The sequence below is a fragment of the Pteropus alecto genome, unplaced genomic scaffold, assembly GCF_000325575.1.
Source record: "Pteropus alecto unplaced genomic scaffold, ASM32557v1 scaffold78, whole genome shotgun sequence".
Lineage (NCBI taxonomy): Eukaryota > Metazoa > Chordata > Mammalia > Chiroptera > Pteropodidae > Pteropus > Pteropus alecto.
In genome coordinates this window covers 13,688,548-13,707,799 of record NW_006443124.1, presented here as the reverse complement: position 1 = coordinate 13,707,799, position 19,252 = coordinate 13,688,548, and the positions used below count along the sequence as shown (strand labels likewise).

General features: G+C 38.1%; 1 protein-coding gene across 10 annotated transcripts in view; it reads left to right on the top strand.

The window, feature by feature from the left end:
* Positions 1 to 19,252, top strand: part of TRRAP (transformation/transcription domain associated protein) — a 114,653-nt gene that overhangs the window by 22,217 nt on the left and 73,184 nt on the right. For 9 of the 10 annotated variants that reach the window (XM_025040704.1, XM_025040707.1, XM_025040702.1 and 6 more), the window contains exons 15-22: positions 1 to 164; positions 253 to 350; positions 805 to 999; positions 1,458 to 1,649; positions 7,966 to 8,131; positions 9,763 to 10,019; positions 11,822 to 12,022; positions 17,187 to 17,338. The exon at positions 1 to 164 is cut by the window's left edge and continues 173 nt beyond it. In XM_025040704.1, coding sequence (XP_024896472.1) covers positions 1 to 164; positions 253 to 350; positions 805 to 999; positions 1,458 to 1,649; positions 7,966 to 8,131; positions 9,763 to 10,019; positions 11,822 to 12,022; positions 17,187 to 17,338 — 1,425 coding nt within the window. The remainder of the gene's footprint in view (positions 165 to 252; positions 351 to 804; positions 1,000 to 1,457; positions 1,650 to 7,965; positions 8,132 to 9,762; positions 10,020 to 11,821; positions 12,023 to 17,186; positions 17,339 to 19,252) is intronic. The other variant, XM_025040703.1, reaches the window with a different exon arrangement.

Sequence of the window (19,252 nt, the reverse complement as noted above, 5' to 3'; positions counted from 1 at the left end):
CCCTGTAACCCCAGCCCCTGTACCTCCCTTTGAGAAGCAAGGAGAAAAGGACAAGGAGGACAAGCAAACATTCCAAGTCACAGATTGCCGAAGTTTGGTAAAAACTTTGGTCTGTGGCGTCAAGACAATCACGTGGGGTATAACGTCATGTAAAGCACCCGGTGGTAATTCTGCTCTTGAATTTTTTCAACAAAAGTTGTTTTTCACAGTGGGTTTTATTCGTATAATCTTACTATACCGTCTCTTTTCCAGAAGCTCAGTTCATTCCCAACAAGCAGTTACAGCCCAAAGAAACTCAGATTTACATAAAACTTGTGAAGTATGCAATGCAGGCTTTGGATATTTATCAGGTAAGGAAGTGCCCGCAAATCAATCTAAGTATAGAAATTACCTCTTAGAGTCAGAGATGCTAGTGATGGAACGGATCTTGAGACATCTGCCATTTTGGATGGTATGCAGTATTCATATAGTCCCCACGTTTGCTTTTGTTCTGTAGCACAGCACATGGCATTTATGGTGAGAATTCTTGTCACTGTGTGTATTTTGTTGGGGAGATGGTATAAAATGGAGTGCAATAGAAACAAGATTTAAGTTTACTAAATTTGTTCCTTTTTGGAAGAGCTAACAGTTATTAAAAAAATTATTTTCCAAAATTAAGCTAAGAATATAGAATTTAAAAGATTTAAGGGGGGCATTATCTAATTCAAGTGCTCTGTTTTAAATAAACTGATCTGCTTAGGTAATGGAATATATTCAGAGATGTTCTGTTTTAATGCCCACTTTTTTTTTTTTTTTCTGTGCTAGGTCCAGATAGCAGGAAATGGGCAAACATACATCCGAGTGGCAAACTGCCAGACAGTAAGAATGAAGGAAGAGAAGGAGGTATTGGAACACTTCGCTGGCGTATTCACAATGATGAATCCCTTAACATTTAAAGAAATCTTTCAAACTACAGTCCCTTACATGGTGGAAAGAATCTCAAAGAATTATGCTCTTCAGGTATAAAACTCCTTTCTTAAATGCTTTCAACATTAACTATAAAATTCTTTGTTTATGTGTTGAATTCTTGGTATTTTATTTTGAAGATTTTCTAAATAATATGTGTAAGGATGTACTTGAGCAAAATTTAGAGAAATATTAGGCCAAGACATTAAAATTGTTTTTCAGAAGATCAAGAAGCTTTGGACCAGTTTCTTTCATTGGTAGAAATTGAATATGCGTTAGATGTAGGCACTTGGTATTTCATGGTAAGGATAAAATACTAGATTAAATACATGAATCGGACTGTTCCACTCAAGGCTCAGTGAATCTATTTCATTTTTTTCCTTTGGTGGACAATTAATTTCGTAGAGTCTAATACAGGTTTGATTTTGTATTTTTGGAAAGTTCATTACTTTCTTTTAAAGCTGCTTTGAGGAAGGGATGATTTTTGTCACATTTTTTTTTTGTGTTGACAGATTGTTGCCAATTCCTTCTTGGCGAATCCTACTACCTCTGCTCTGTTTGCTACAATCCTGGTAGAATATCTCCTTGACCGCCTGCCAGAAATGGGCTCCAACGTGGAGCTCTCCAACCTATACCTCAAGCTCTTTAAGCTGGTCTTTGGGTCAGTCTCCCTCTTTGCAGCTGAAAATGAACAAATGCTGAAGGTAAAGCTCTTTCAGACCCAAGTAGTGCTTTGTTTCAGGGCTTGTTGTTGAATTCCTGTTTTCACATTTTTTCTTTTTTCTTTTGCCAATGCAATTTTTTTAATTTATTTTTTATTGAAGAAATGATTTAATTTTATTTCCCCTTGTCTACCTCTCCCTACCCCGCTCCCTCCTCCCTTTGGTAACCACTAGTCCATTGTCCATGTCCATGAGTCTCTGTTTGTCCTGTTCATTTGTTGCTTTTAAGTTTATAGCCCACATATAAGTAATGTCATGTGACTTTCAACTTTTTCTCTCTGGCTTATTTCGCTTAGTAGGATTATTTCAAGGTCCATCCATGTTGTTGCAAATGGCATTATTTCATCTCTTATGGCTAAGTAATATTCCATTGTATATATGTACCACAACTTCTTTATCCAATCACCTATCGTAGGACACTTAGGTTGCTTCCATGTCCTGGCCACTGTGAACAATGCTGCTATGAACATTGGTTTGCAAATATCTTTTCTGATATGAGTTTTCAAGTCTTTGGGGTAAATACCCAGTAGAGGGATTAATGGATCATATGGTATATCAATTCTTAGTTTTTTGAGGAACCTCCATACTGTTTTCTGTAGTGGCCATACCAATTTGCAGTCCCACCAGCAGTGTATGAGGGTTCTTATTTCTCCACATCCTCTCCAACATTTGTTATTACTTGTCCTGCTGAGTATAGCTCTTCTAACAGGTGTGAGATGGTATCCCATTATGGTTTTGATTTGCATTTCTCTAATAGCTAGCAATGTCGAGCATCTTTTCATATATTTGTTGGCCATTTGTATGTCCTAGGGAGAAGTGTCTGTTCAGGTCCTCTGCCCATTTTTTGATTGGATTGTTTGGTTTTTTTTGTTGTTACTGAGTTCTTTGTATATTTTGGATATTAGGCCTTTATTGGAGGCATTGCTTGCAAATATATTTTCCCATTCAAATGGTTGTCTCTTTACCTTGTTGACGGTTTCTTTTGCTGAGCAGAAGCTTTTTAGTTTGATGTAGTCCCATTCATTTATTTTTTGTTTTTACTTCCCTTGCCTTTGAGGTCAAATTCATAAAATCCTCTTTAAGCCCAAGGTCCTTGAGTTTAGTTTCTATGTTTTCTTCTATGCATTTTATTGTTTCAGGTCTTATATTCAGATCCTTAATCCATTTTGAGTTAATTTTGGTGTGTGGTAATAGACAACAGTCTAGTTTCATTCTTTTGCAGGTGGCTTTCCACTTTTCTCAGCACCAATTATTGAAGAGACTTTCCTTTCTCCATTGTATGTTTTTGGCTTTTCTGTCGAAAATTATTTGCCCATGTCAGTCGTAATTTCCCCTCTTTCATCCCTGATTTCATTTATTTGTGTCCTTTCTCTTTATCCTTTAGTGAGTCTAGCCAGAGGTTTGTCAATTTTATCAGCCTTCTCAAAGAACCAGCTCTTCGTTGCATTTATTTTTTCTATTGTTTTTTTGGTTTTCAGTTTCATTTATCTCTGCTCTAATTTTGATTATTTCTTCCATTCTGCTGACTTTAGGGTTCACTTGTTCTTCTTTTTCTATTTTTTAAAGATGAAGCGTTAGGTTGTTCTTGTTTTTGGAGGTAGGCCTGTAATGAAATGAACTTTCCTCTCATGACTGCTTTTACCATGTCCCGAAAGTTTTGATATGTTGTACTATCATATCATTTGTTTCTGTGTTTCTCTTGATCTCTCTTTTTTATTTTTTCTCTGATCCAGGTATTCTTCAGAAGCATGTTGTTTAGTCTCCATGTATTTGTGGTTCTTCCTGCTTTCTTTTTACAGTTGATCTCTAGTTTCAAAGCATTATGATCAGAGAATATGGTTGGTCTGATGCGTCATTTAAGGATGTTATTTCCTTATTGATTTTCTGTTTGGGTGATCTGTCTATATCTGACAGTGGGGTATTTAGGCCCTACTACGATAGTGTTTTGGTCTGTTTCTCCCTTTAGTTCTGTTAGTATTTGCTTTACGTATTTCAGGGCTCCCTGATTGGGATCATAGATATTAATAAGTGTTATGTCTTCTTGGTGTAAGATTCCCTTTATCATTATGAAGTGTCCCTCAGTATCTTTCTTTACCATTTTTATTTTGAAGTCTATTTCGTTCGATATCAGTACCACTACTCCCACTTTTCTCTGAATGCCATTTGCTTGAAATATCATTTTCCACCCTTTCACTTTGAGTCTGTATTTGTCTTTGGAACTGAGATGTGTCTACTGGAGGCAGCATATGGTTAGGTTTTGTTTTTGATCCATTCTGCAACTCTGCGCCTTTTTTATTGGTGAGTTCAGTCCATTTACATTTAGTGTGAATATTGAAGTATGAGGTCTTCTTATAGCCATTTTATCTTTTTGCTTTCTGGTAGTTTGGTGTTTCCATTGCTTCCTTATCCCTGTGTTTGTATTCTTTCTTTTGGTTGACTTTTGTGGATTTTCCCTCTGGTCCTTCTTGTTTTATGTTACATACTTCGGTTCTGAATCCTTGGCGTGTGGTTACCATTACAAATATGTAAAAGATGGTTATATATATACAGTCATCCCTTTTCTTTTGCGTGTTCCTTATCTCTGTTCCGCATTGTGAATTTGGATCTTTGAATTTTCCCCTTTTTAGTCATTGTTGTCTCACTTTGTCCTTATGTATGCCGAACGTTCAATACTATCTTGCTATAGCAAATCTCTTGTTATTTTTAAGCTTATAATGCCCTGTTCTTAGTAAGGGTTGCACTCCTTTGCTTCTATCAGCCTGCTAGTCACCTTACTTCCAATTATGTATTTTTTTTTCTTTTTGTCATTTTGTTTTAGGTGAGCCTGACCCCTTTCAGTATTTCCTGTAGTGCAGGCCTTATAGTGGAGAATTCCCTCAATTTTTGTATGTCTGTAAAGGTCTTTATTTCTCCTTTGTAACCAAAGGAGAGCTTAGCTGGATACATTATTCTAGGCTGGTAGTTCCTTTCACTTAATAGTTTGAATATTTGATTTCACTCCTTTCTGGCTCATAAGGTTTGTGCTGAGAAGTCCTATGAGAATCTAATGGGTTTTCCTTTATATGTTACCGTCTTTTCCCTGGCTGCCCTGAGAATTCTGTCTTTGTCGTTGATTTTTGATAATTTTAATACAGTGTGTCTTGGTGAAGGCCTTTTTGAATTGAGATAATTGGGTGTTCTGTTGACTTCTTGAATTCCAAAGTCCAGCTCATTCCTTAGATTTGGGAAATTCTCATCCACTATTTGTCTGATAATGCTTTTCTAATCTCCGCTCCTTTTTCTCCATTCGAGAATTCTCATTCTTATGTTTCCTCTCCTGATGATATCAACTAGTTCTTGTATTTGTTTCATTATTTTTCATTCTTCGGTTTCTCTCTTCTTCCTTCTGATTTATTTCTATATTTCTGTCTTTGATATCACTGATCCTTTCCTCCATTTGGTCAACTCTATTTCCCAAGCTTGTTATTTCATTTTTCAACTCTTGCAGTGTGTTCTTTATCTCCAGAAGGTCTGTTCGGTTCTTTTTGAGGGTTTTAATCTCCTTGCTAAAGAACTCATTCTGCTCATCTAGTTGTTTTTTCAGTTCCTGAAATTGTTGATATGACTCCTTTCGGAACTCACTGAGTTTTTTCAGCAGTACCATCCTGAATTCTCGGTCATTTAAGTCACATATTTCAATGTTTGTAAGCTTATTTTCTGGAGATTTTTCTCTTTCTTTCTGAGATGCTTTGTCACCTTGGTTGTTTATGGTGTTCAATGGACTATTTCTCCTCCTAGGCATTAATGGAAGTGTATTCTGCTTTCCTCCCCGCCCCACCCCACCCCAGAAAGAAGATTTATTATATAAAGGTCTCTGTTTAGTCTGTTGCAAAGAAGGCATTTTTCTTTTGGTTTCTAGTAGGTGGTCTCTAAGCCTCTTGGATCCCTTCTTTGTATAAAGCCTTAATCCTTTTTTTTTCTTTTAGATATTTAATTGTGCTCACTATTCTCGATCTCATTAAATGTCAGTATTAGCGACAGTTTCCGTAGCATTTGCTCAGATTCCCCTGGGGCTCTGTGTTGTTCAGTCTCAGAGGATATGTGAGAGGGGCCCTCTGGGTTTGGGGTTGGAAGCTGTGGCTCAGCCTTGGTTTTATAACTGCGGCTGGTAAAAATCAGCTGTTGTTTCTCTGCCGTCCCTGCTTCTCTGCTTTGTGCCCTGATGACTGGGCTTGCTGCCAGCCATGGAGAGCTCACTGCTTTTCCAGGCAGAGCTCTTTAGGGAACTCGCCACTCCTCCTCTCTCTTCCCTCCTGCGGGGGGCTCTGGTGGCTGCAAGAGGTAGCTTCTTTATTTCTCTCAGTCCACCGCCTGACATCTAGGGTTCTGACAGTGGTAGCTCTTATGTGCAGATCCCACGCTCAGACGTGCTGGGTGTTTTTTGTTGGGTTTTATATGTTCAGCTTATTGTTGCTTCAAGGGGAGAAATCTGGGGACGTTTCTCACCCTGCCATGTTTCTGATGTCATTCCCTATTTTCACTTTTTAATTAATGAATAATAAAGTATTTGCAACAAATAAGGGCGAAGTGTGAAAAACATTTCATGTATTTCTAAGCAGAGCTCAATTTATCTGCTAATTTAAAATGGAAACTTCAGAACTCTTACAGTAGGCAGTGGGTTTAGTATTCCCACCACTAATTTTTTAAAAATTCAATTCCTTTTTTGGATTAAACAGGTGAAATTAGGAGAACATCGTCCTTATTTTAGAAATTGAGTGGTGTAGAAGGATATAGAAGGAAAAAAATGTCTTTAGTTACCTCTCAAATCTGATGAGCTATGTCAGCCGTCTTCCTCCTTAACTTTGTTTCTTCTGTGTGTCCATAGTCTCTGTGGCAGTACATAAACTTTCCATTTCAGGACTATTTATTTTTTCTACTTTAAATTAAATATTTTAACCATTTTGTGTTTCTTAATTATGGTTGTGTTGAAGGACTGTGTCTCCTATGTTTTTATAAGTGACTGATCCTATAAAATTTGATCCATCAGTTATTTGATTCTAGAAAATGGCTAAAAACCTACTCTTGGTTATATCACCCATTAAAAGTGGCAGATGACAGAACAAAAACCTTATACACATTTATTTCCATTTATGGTAAAATACTTTAATTCCTATAGAAAATTGAATATTATCACCAGTTGAGTTTGAAGAGAGATGTTTCACATGAGGGAGATTTCGAAGATGTAAACAAGATCCTTTTTTTTTCTCTTTTTTTAAATAAAGTACAGAAGATGATAAAAAGCAACAGAATCTGCTTTTATGTGATGGTTTCCTCAGCTTTTTTCAGTTATACAGTAATCAGTTATTAATAACCCTAACATTACTTAGTGTTAATATGAAAGGAACATACTTAACTTTTTAAAAATAAAAAGTATTTAAGTGTAATTGATGTCCATATAACTTGGTGTCTGAAATCAGTTTGTACCAATATTAGATACATCTGTATAGAACAACAAAAACAGTGAAACCTAATGGTCATATATTCAAGAAAAATATTCAGACAACAAATTCATAGAACTTTTTGTCAAGAGAAAAGATATACAGTGATTTATTCTGCAGAATAAGTATATCATGCCATATACAATAATAAGTATGGAACTGTATCAATGACTATACCAACAGTTTATGTACTTTAAATACTTTAAATACACCTGCAAAAAAATGACATCTTAAACCTGTCAATGTCAGAACCAGGATTTGAAGTATAAGATAAAAAGCTAGTCTGGTTTAAAATGTCATTATAAGCTAATAAAGTGCTTTTTATTAAAGAAATATCTTTTTTCGACCAAAACTTCCAAAACCTTATAATCTTAAATGTCTTTTGAGGCTTTTGCATATATCATATTTTATTGATAGTGGAGTTTCATTCCTTTAGGTTACTTTTTGTATTTAAATTGTTATAGGAAATAGGCTACATTCATCTTGTTTATTTGGTCTTATGAAGGAATGGCTGTATTTGTAAGAACTGCAGAGCTGGCAGACTTAGTATCTGCTTCAGTGTCATCTCTTCAACATCATATAAGCACATAGTAAGATAGGAACGTATTAAATGTTTCTCTCAGAAGCAAACTGGTGGAAACCAACATATTTTAAGAGAAATTAATATGAGTCAAAAGTCGGAAAGTTCTTGTTTTGTTTTACCTTTTGTAATAAATTTATCTTCCATTTCTGTCTGGTTGCAGTGGACGTTTAGCACAATTCTGGAGGGCGTAGACCCTTCTCACGTAGAGCCTCCTAACCTGCCTTCTCTCCCACTGCAGCCCCACTTGCACAAGATTGTGAACAGCTCAATGGAACTCGCACAGACTGCCAAAGAGCCCTATAACTACTTCCTGTTGCTTCGGGCCCTGTTCCGCTCCATTGGGGGAGGTAGCCATGATCTCCTGTATCAGGAATTTTTGCCTCTCCTTCCAAACCTCCTACAAGGTCAGAACAATGATTTTGTTTGCTTTTTAGTCTTGTTTGTGTGCCTGAGTCTGGCTGCCCTTGGTTGCTGGGGTTCATCCTCTGCACCCAGTGAAGGTCATGGTGAGTGGGGATATATGTGCATGTCCCCCTGAGAGAGAGAGAGAGAGTGTGTGTGTGCCTGTCCCCATGTCCCGCTCTCTTTAATGGCAGTGAGACTTTGAAGGGAGGCCCCCTGTTCAGGGCTGGGCTCTCCTTTCCTACTCAGAGTTGAGTTAGAGTTGGAAGGTTTTAGTTACCCCAGTTTTTATATCATTTTTATAGCATTTGGTAAGCAAGTCTAGCAAGAAAGTTGTTTCTAATGGTTTTGTGAGATCAGGAATCCTTCGATTTGAAAGAGAATTGGACCGAGAAGGGAAAAAGCAAGTTAGAAAGCTGACTTAAAAGTTTGTTTTTGTTTAGTTGCTAATTTACACAACCAGAATCCTATAATGCCTGTATACTTAGCTATGCTTTCAAGATACAGAGTGAAGGGGGATCTTGAGTCTATTGAATGTTTATGGGTGTGAAGTGGTTAGAAACACTATTGTAGGACTCTTTTCTTCTGGGGGAGGGGAGGGTTAAGAGTGAGCTCTTGGCATCTTGGCAAGGAATTTAATCGTCTGTATTTTTGCAAATTCTTTAAAGAGAAGCCATTTACGATATAGTACATCCCGGAGACAACTGGGAAATATTTGGATATATTGAATGTAGCATGGCCATAAGTCTACTGGGCAGGGTGCTTAAGATGGCCCATAATCAGGCTCCATTGTCCGGGTTTAACCCCATCTCCAGTCATTCCTTAGCCTGAACCTCTGCTCTGATCACGCTGGTCTCCTGTGTGCTCTCTCCTGTCCCCAAGCTCATCTCCCACCTAGTTTTGTTCAGGTGGGTCCCCTTCTGGGAACTTAACCTTTCCCTCACGTTGTCCTCCTGCTGTGTGATGCCTTCCCTGATGACTCCTCTTTCCTGAGCTCTCTTTGGCCTGTATTACCTGGGACCCACCATGTGTTGGGTCCACTGCTGTGTGCTTTTCTTTTTGGCTCGTCTATAAGTGCTCTGTGAGTTGATCCTGATCTGACTCGTCTCAGCTTGGAAGGAGCTCAGTGAATACCTGGTCACCCTCATGAAGAGTGAGGAGGTTGACTTTGTAAGGAGAAGGTTCCTCTATAAAAAACAAAAGTAGAGTTTTAGAAAAATGTTTATTTTAGGGTATAGACATCAACTGGTCTAGAAACTTGAAAAAAGATGTAAGGTTGTAAACCTCAAACTTGCGATGAACACAGCATATCATAAAGTGTCTTTAGATTGGGCTTATTAATAGTATAACACAATTTTTAAAAGATTGAAGTATACTATTTGTATTACAGGGCATAATATTATGATTATAGGCAGCCGTCTATTGTTACGAGAAATACAGCCATACAGGAGTGGGGATCATAGATGCAGTTACAGAACAGATTTAGTGAAGGCAGGTTATAAGGCATGGTCGATCTTCCTGTCCTCACGTTGATGTTTACAATAAGAGGTATACCAGTTATTTTGTACAGTTAACTTTGGCTTGTGTCTGGGAGGTACCTTCCCCTTCTGACGGCCTTACATCTCATTGTTAGGGTTGAACATGCTGCAGAGTGGCCTGCATAAGCAGCATATGAAGGACCTCTTTGTGGAGCTGTGTCTCACGGTGCCTGTACGGCTGAGCTCTCTCTTGCCCTATCTACCCATGTTGATGGATCCCCTGGTGTCTGCCCTCAATGGCTCTCAGACACTGGTCAGCCAGGGCCTGAGGACTCTAGAGTTGTGCGTGGACAACCTGCAGCCCGATTTCCTGTACGACCACATTCAGCCAGTCCGCGCAGAGCTCATGCAGGTGAGTTCGGTTCTCATCGGCGCCAGCAGAGGGCGTCAGGTGCTCACGTAACTAGTTTTTACTGAGGATTTTAGGCTAGAGATGAGCTCTCTTGCTCAGTGGGCGGGGTGCTCTGCTGGATGAAGTGGTGTGGCTTTCAACTTACTTTGTGAAGAGATATGAAGAAATACTGTAAGAAGTATTGGGTGGATGTTTGTTTTGCAATATTGCCCCCTTTTTCAGAGGGCTTTCACAAGTGTCATGTTTTCATGAAGTTGATGACTTAAAAAATAAAAAGGCAGGTGTTGTGGCTGCTCTTGCTTTCAGGGAGATCCATTATCTACAAAAGATCTTAAGTTACACAGAAAAGAGATGCAGATTCCTAAGGAGGAAGATATAGCTCTTTGAAACATTTTATATTTTTTGTTCAGTAGAATTCATATGTCAGATATCAGGTTTTCCTTCATGTTTTGCCGCTGTTACTGATTCGTAGGATGGTAGGTAATCATTAGAGGTTTAGGCTGCCTGTTACTCACATGCCCCTTTAGTGTATTTGACCTCAAGCAGGGGTCAACTTTCTGTGATGGAGACTCAGGAATTCCTAAAGGACAGGAGTCTCTGGACACAGTAGATTGGAAACGGCAGCTTGGAAGACCTGACCTAAGTGTGGGTAGGCAGCAGGGAGGGGTTCTCAGGCCTCCTGCCATTCCATGGGGCAGACAGCCCTAGGGCGAGACAGGTTCCAGGCTGCTACTTGGTTTTGGAGGCATAGTAACCCATCCATGAGACAGGTGTCACAAGCTGTCTCTCTCCAGCCCTATCAGCCAGCTGTGTCCACATCCATGTGTGAGCACTGTGATGTGTGAGCACTGTGATGTGTGAGCACTGTGAAATGTGAAGTGCTCATTCCGGTGCTGCCGCCTCCTGGGGAGTTAAGCCAAAGTCCCTTCTGAAGATACGTGAGGATTGGGTGGGCCAGGTGCAGGGGGTGGAGGCGAGGGGGTTTGGACAGCACCTCTCAGTAGTTGTTAAGGGCAAGCTTCTTCGGACCTATAGAAATGTGGGGGAAATTGGAATTTTGTTTTAGAAAAAAGTACCAAGATTTTCTGTTGACTGTTACTAGACAGTAATATTGGGCATTGTTACAGAAGGTGACTTAAGAAAATAGACTTAAATAGCTATGGTAATTTTCAAGACATAATAATTTTGCTAAGAAAATGTGGGAAAATTGAGTTTTTGGGAATAGTTGAGTACTCCTGTTCCTTTTACTAATTGTAAGTACAAGGTACACATTTATTCCCATAATGCGGGTTCCTACATGATCAATATTTTCCCTCTTTGCCATCCTTTCTAATGTGAGATTTGAAATGTAGGTGGTAATTTCTGGATCATGTTTATAAGTTAGAAAGCCTACTAATAGAAGTAAAAACTTGAGGACTCACCATCTAACTCCAGAATGAGAACTTTACCAGTGAGTTGCTTTTCTCTCCTTCCAGCTCCTGATTCCATTTTGTAAAAATGCCAAAACAATATATTGCTTATTTTTTTCCTTTTGAGCTCTTCTAGTATTTGTAATATGCTGCCATTTGTATATTAGGAGCATGAAAGAACACATATGTATGCATGCAGTTTTATAAAAATGTTACTAATGTACATTACTACAAGACTAATGACATTGGTTTCTGCCAAGGGGAACTTGTGTGTTTGGGGGACAGAGATGGAAGGAAGAATTTTCACTGTGTGGTCTCTTATAATTTTTGATTTCTGAACCATGTGGATGCACTACCTTGAAAGGATTTTAATGAAAACATGTTGATTTTTAGGCTTTGTGGCGCACTTTACGCAATCCTGCTGACAGCATTTCTCATGTGGCCTATCGGGTACTGGGTAAATTTGGTGGCAGTAACAGGAAGATGTTAAAGGAATCCCAGAAGCTGCACTACGTTGTGACCGAAGTTCAAGGCCCCAGTATTACAGTGGAGTTTTCCGATTGTAAAGCATCTCTTCAGCTCCCAATGGAGAAGGTAAATTTGGAAGTCTCCGTGAGCTTCCTAAAGATACTATAAGTTTCATCTTAGGAAAGTTAATTTCTATTTGAAAATTTGAATAAAACACACTTTTTTGGGAGGGGCCAGCTTGATGGGCAAGGGGGCTTTCATATTGCCAGAGAAGTGCTGTCCTGGAGACTTTGGAACCTGGAGTTCCATCTTTCCTGAGGGAGCAGGAGGGGGCATTTGGCCCTGGAACTTAGTCTGTTTTGATGCCCAGTGGGCTTTACTTCAGTGTCATTTAGAAACCAGTTCCGTTCTCGTCTCTCATCCCCGTCAGTCTGTACCTGGTTTTCTCCTCTCCTCTGTCTGTCCAAACAGCTCCCGCTGTCTTTCCTGGCTCCTCAGCCAACTGCAGGAAGCTCTTTGGTTTCTCTTCATATGCCCTTTAGAACTCTTTTACGTTGTGTAAAAAAATGTAAAAAAACATAAATGTCAGCTGTACTTAAAAAAAAAAAAATACCCCCCAAATCGAACAAATTGTCCCCAACATCATGCAGTGTCCTGCAACTACTTTTGCTTTATTCTTATAGAAAACTTCCCCCTTCACCGTATTGACCCTCCCAAGTCCTTTGTCACACGCGTTATTCTACTTAATTGTAATCTACATGGTTGCATTTGGACTTTTCCTCCTTATTGTACAACCAGCCTTTTCTCCACCTTATAGCCTTTGTTACCATGTCTTTTCATAACATTTTCTAGTTGTCGTATATTGGGTACTTTTAAAAGGGTATTATAGTGACATTTTGTGTGTTTTGAGTGACTCGGCCATTTCAGTAAGCCATTGTCAGCTGGGGTTCCCAAGCTCCTCACAGATCTGGTCTTAACCAGCATTCTATGACCTGGAATGACTCAAAGCCCTCCCTTCGCTCAGGCTAACCCTGTTCTGTTGCCTCATGTTGTAGAACTCGGCATGTTCACCTTTCTGTATAAGAAATTTACCCACATACTGAGTTCTGTCATTTTTTGTTAAATTTATTGCGATAACATTGGTTAATAATGTTATCTAAATTTTAGGTATACAACTTTATAGTACGTCTGTGTGTTCTAATGTGTGCTCACCACCTGAAGTCTAGTCTCCTTCCCTCACCATGCATTTGAACCCTTTTACCTTCCTTGTCTTCCCTCCACCCATCTCCCCGCTGGTAACCAACATTCTCTTGTCTGTATCTATGAGTTTGTTTTACTGTTTGTTCGTTCATTGCTTTTTGTTTTATACATATGAGTGAAATCATATGATTTTCCATCTGACTTATTCCGTTTAGCATGATACTCTCAAGATCCATCCATGTTGTCACAAATGGCAATATTTTATCTTTTTTATGGCTGAGTAGTATTCCATTATATGAACCACATATCCTTTATCCATTCATCTGTCGGAGGACACTTAGGTTGTTTCCATGGGTCATATGGTAGCTCTATTCCTCATTTTTTGAGGAACCTCCATACTGTTTTCCATAGTGGCTGTATCAGTTTACATTCCCACCAGCAGTGTATGAGGGTTCCTTTTTCTCCACATCCTCTCCAGCACTTGTTATTTCTTGTCTTATAATAAATTCTAACAGGTGATATTTCATTGTGGTTTTGATTTGTATTTCCCTTATTACTTGTGATGTTGAGCATTTTTTTCATATATCTGTTGGCCATCTGTATATCTTCTTTGGAAAAGTGTCTATTCAGGTCCTCTGCCCATTTTTTAATTAGATTTTTTTTTTTTATTGAGTTGTATGAGTTTAGTTTTTGGATATTAGCCCCTTTTCAGAGGTATTGTTTGTAAATATCTTCGCCCATTTGGTTGGTTGCCTTTCTGTTTTGTCAGTGGTTTCTTTTGCTGGACAGAAGCTTTTTAGTTTGATGTAGTCTTATTCATTTATTTTTGTTTTTACTTCCTTTGCCTTTGGGTCAAGTTCACAAAACCCCTCTGAGACCAAGGTCTGTAAGTTTAATGCCTGGGTTTTCTTCTATGTATTTTATTGTTTGAGGTCTTATAGTCAAGTCTTTAATCCATTTCGAGTTAATTATTTTTGACTTAATTTTTATGTGTGGTATCAGCAGTCTAGTTTCATTCTTTTGCATGTGACTCCAGTTTTCCCAACACCATTTGTTAAAGAGACTTTCCTTTCTCCATTGTATGTTTTTGGCACCTTTGTTGAAAATTAGTTGTCCATATATGTGTGGGTTTATTTCTGAGCTTTCAAGTCTGTTCCATTGGTCTGTATGTCTGTTTTTCTGTCAATACCATATGGTGTAGCATTTTAATATAGTTTGAAGTCAGGGAGTAAGATATATCTGGCTTTGTTTTTTTTTCCAGCATTGCTTTGAGTATTTGGGATCTTTTGTGGTTCCATACAAATTTAGGATTTTTTGTTCTAAGTCTGTGAAAAATGCCATTGGTATTTGGGGAGTGCATTAAATCTCTATATTGCTTTAGGGTAATATGGCCATTCTAAGTCTGTGAAAAATGCCATTGGTATTTGGGGATCGCATTAAATCTCTATATTGCTTTAGGGTAATTCTTCCAATCCATGAACATGCACTATCTTTGTTCTTTGTCTTCAGTTTCTTTCAGCAATGTCTTATAGTTTTCAGAGTATAGGTCCTTTATTTCCTTTAAGCTTATTTCTAGGTATTTTGTTCTTTTTTGTTGTTTTGGTTGTAAATGGGATTATCCTCATTTCTCTGACATTTTGTTATTAGTAGATAGGAATGCTACAGATTTTTGTATATTAATTTATATCCTGCAACTTTACTGTATTTATTTCTAATCATTTTTTGTGGCGTCTTTAGGGTTTTCGTATATATAATCATCTGCAAATAGTGGCAGTGTTATTTCTTCCCAATTTGGATGCCTTTTATTTCCTTTTCTTGCCTGATTGCTGTAAGACTTCCAGTACTATTTTGAATAGCAGTGGTGAGAGCGGGCATCTTTATCTTGTTCTTGATCTTAGAGGAAAAGCTTTCAATTTTTCACTTTTGAATATGATCTTAGCTGAGGGATTGTCATATATGGCCTTTCTTGTGTTGAGGTACTTCTATACCCATTTTTATTGAGGTTTTTTTTTTTTTTTTTAATCAAAATGCTGATATGTGGGCCTTTCCTGTGTTGAGGTACTTCTATACCCATTTTTATTGAGGGTTTTTTTTTTGTTGTTGTTTTTTTTAATCAAAATGCTGATATGTATCACATTAATTTGCAGATGTCGAACCATCCTTGCATACCTGGAATGAACCCCACTTGATTGTGATGTATTATCCTTTTAATTCTGCGATTTTTTTTTTTTTTTTAAACTAGACTTTACTGTGTTGAGGTACTTCTATACCCATTTTTATTGAGGGTTTTTTTTTTGTTGTTGTTTTTTTTAATCAAAATGCTGATATGTATCACATTAATTTGCAGATGTCGAACCATCCTTGCATACCTGGAATGAACCCCACTTGATTGTGATGTATTATCCTTTTAATTCTGCGATTTTTTTTTTTTTTTTAAACTAGACTTTACTAAACATTTGGTAAGAAGGGTACTTTTTATGGGTAAATGTCACTCAGGAATTGTTTTCTATCATCTGTCAGTCCACCTGTCCCCCCACTTCATCAAGCAGATGCCAACCCTCCCTGGCCCTACCCCTTGGATCAGTGTTGCCCCCTCTAAACCTCAGGGATGAGGTGTAATCTCAGCTTCTCACTCAAACGTTTATCAAAATATTTGCCAAATAAACACTACTTTTATCTTAAGAGAATACCGACAACTAAAATTCTTTTTGTCTTTACGTGTTATAGTGAACATCTTGTGTTTGTAGCCTGTTCTCACATATTAAGCAGTTTCATTAAGTTAGGATTCTGTTTGCTTCAGCTCCGTCAATAGCAAGGTTGGTATTAGTAGTGAAAATTAAGGCATCTGACTTTTAGTTGACCTTTGCATAGACGAAGCAGAGCAAGAAAACCCCTTTAGAACTTGTTTTTCCTCGAAGCATCTAAAGCATGAGAGAAACCAGATTTTGAAGATATGCTTCCACAGCCTTATGGAGACTTCACGGTGCTGGTGATGCTCCTTTCCGGCAGCAGCGCCCTCGGGCCGCAGCTCACCCTGTGGAGCTGAAGGAATTGACTAAGTGAAGGGAAGAACAGGGTGGCCAGGTCGATTGCTAGTGAATTTCCATGAAAACAGTCTCGCTTTTGGCATACTTTATAGTCTTTTATTCTTTTTCGCAGGTGATTGGCTCATAGGTTACATTGATTCTTAAAAATAAAATTTTAAGAATTGTCGCCATATGATTTATTACCTATTGCTGGCTAGATTAGAGGCAGTAGGAGAAACGACAGCTCTGCCATGCCCTAGAAGGACTCAGACGTGCAGCTGGGGTAATGTGGGGAGGAGCCGTGTCACACTTGCGTGGCCATGTATGCCGCATCCCCTGGCCGGGTCTGGAGGGCAAGGGCCTCTGTTCTTGTCGGTTCTCTTTCTGGCTCTTCACACAGAGCCTGGATAAATCTTTAATCTTTTGACACATTAGTTCTTTGATACATATGTACATAATTACCATTAAGGTTAATATCTTAGCTCTTAAAGGGTTCACATTATCTTTTTGTGTGATTGTGCCTCCCCTGCCTTCCTGGTCAACCTCATTGAAATGAAAAGGATAAATTGCGTATGCAGCTATGTAGGTTTTCTGAAAAAGTGACGTAAACTTTTTCTTCTTTTAAAGAAGGAATTTAGTAAAAGCTTAAGGAAACCATTTTTTAGTTTTGAACTTTGACACAAGAAAGTCTGTGGTCTGTAGAAAGTTCACCAAGGTAAGTGTGTTGATGACTTAGTATCTAGTTTAATCCAGCAAATCCGCCACAAGGGGCCTTCTGAGCTCACTTAATTTCTGGAATCTCCCATTGGCTATTTAAGACAAAATTAGCAAACTCCATTTTATATTTTAATTTGAATTGTGCAGTTCCTTATTTCATACTTCCACTGCCTTTAGGCGGGAGGTTTTGTGTGGTGAATACCTGTTAGCCTGAGTGGGCCCGCTGTGCTCACTTCAAGAGAAAATACAGGTTAAGATTCTTTTGGATACTGCAGATGCTTTCAGTGAAAGCTTGTCAAAATCATGTAATTCAGTACAAACTATTGTGTTTGTGTTCTTTGTTGTAGGCCATTGAAACCGCTCTAGACTGCCTAAAAAGTGCCAACACTGAGCCCTACTACCGTCGGCAGGCGTGGGAAGTGATCAAGTGCTTCCTGGTGGCAATGATGAGCCTAGAGGACAATAAACATGCTCTCTACCAGCTCCTTGCACACCCTAAGTATGTTGGTAATTTAATTCTCTGTGATTGGTTCTATCTTGTTTCAGGAATTAGGGATAAAGAGGATCTCCCAGATTTCTTAATGTTATGAGCATATTCGTTCAAGTCAGGAAAATGATGTTATTTGCCTAGTAATGTTGCTCTTGGCTTTTAGAGAAAAAGGAACGGAGAACTTGGGTGCTTGAGAATTAGAATTCATCTCAGTCATGATCTGCCTTTGTTATTGCCTCCTTACTAGCTCGGAAGTTTTGAGAACCAAGGGTCATGCCCTTTTCTGTCCCTTTCGCTCACCATTATCCACAGCACCTGTTACATGATATGCATTCAGTGGATCTTTTGTTTTTCCTGTCCATAGTGATATTTTCTTTCTCTAAGTATTTGTCATGTGATATTTGTATTTTTTCTTTTACAATGAAAGGTTGTCATCAGTGGTTGCCCTAGGGGTGGGAGAGGGAATTGACTTTTGAGGGTGATGTTATAAAATTGGATTGTGGCGATGGTTGCACAACTGTGTAAATTTAACTGAAACTCATGAACTTTGTAATTAAAATGAGTGAATTCTATGGCATATAAATTATTCTTCAGTAAAGCTGTAAATAATCATTAGAACAGTGTCAAAAATTGAGCTAAATACTTGTTTTAAAAATGAGAAAAATATAGGAAAATAAAGATCAGAAGAAATAAAAGAGAAGAACATACAATAGAATGGTTCAGTAAATCCAAAAGTTGATTATTTGAAAGAGTAATAAAATGGAAAAGCCCCTGGCAAGGGTAAAGAAGAGAGTAGAGTTTCTTTTCTTTCTCAGAGGGAAGAGGAAAAGGCACAGATAACCAGTATCATAAATAAAAAGGCATTGGCACTCCCGATGTTTTTAACATTAAAAAAGCAGTTACAAGCAACTACTTTGCTCAATAAATTAGAAAATTTCAATGAAGTAGATAAATTCATAGAAAAATAGGATAATTATTTGGTTTTTCTTTTTTTTTTAATATTGACATTTTTGGAAAATACAGACCAGTTACTTTGTAGAATATCCCTAGTGTGGATTTGTGTCTTCATGATTCTATTCAGACTATGCATGTCTAGTAGAAACCCCCCAGAAGTCACATCAGGGACTGTTTGATTGTGGCTTGTCCCATTGGTGAGAATGTTGTCAGTCCTGTCTTCATTGTCAGGTTCTTTTACTATTTGTAATTTATAAATAATTGGTGGGGAGATAGGTTGAAACAATGTAAACATTTTGTTTCTCACTGAAGTTTTATCTACTGGTTACAGTATTTATTGATGATTCTTCCCTGATTCTAGTATTGATATGAGGATTATAAAATGGTGGTTTTCTTTCTTTTTAACAACTTTATTGAGGTATACTTTTATCCAAAATCCATCTACTTCAAGTGTACAATTTAATGATTTCTTAGGAACTTAGAGAGCGTTGCAAATATAAATCAGATTTAGAACATTTTTATCCCCCTAGTAACATCCTTCATTGCCTGTTTACGGTTAATCTCCACTCCTAGTCCCAGGCAACCATTAATCTACTTCCTGTCTTTGTAAATCTGCCTTTTCTGGATATGTAATATTTAATGTAGATGGAACCATACAATGTGTGGTCTCTTGTGTCTGGCTTCTCTAAACTGGTACAGTGCTTTTGAGACTCATTTATGATGGATGGTTTGTCAGTCATTTGCTCCTTTTTATTCCTGGGTAGTATTCCATTGTATGGATATACCTCCAGTTTCTACCTCCAGTTTCCCTTTTTCGTAAAGTAAGGAAGAGCTTTTCTTTCTCCTTTAATATTTGTGTATAGCAGTATAGGCTCATGGATTCTTATTTGATGGATAACAATCCATTACTTGGATGGCCAGATTGTCCAGATTTAGTCAGTGAGAGCCCCTGCAGGTTGACTTCTGTTA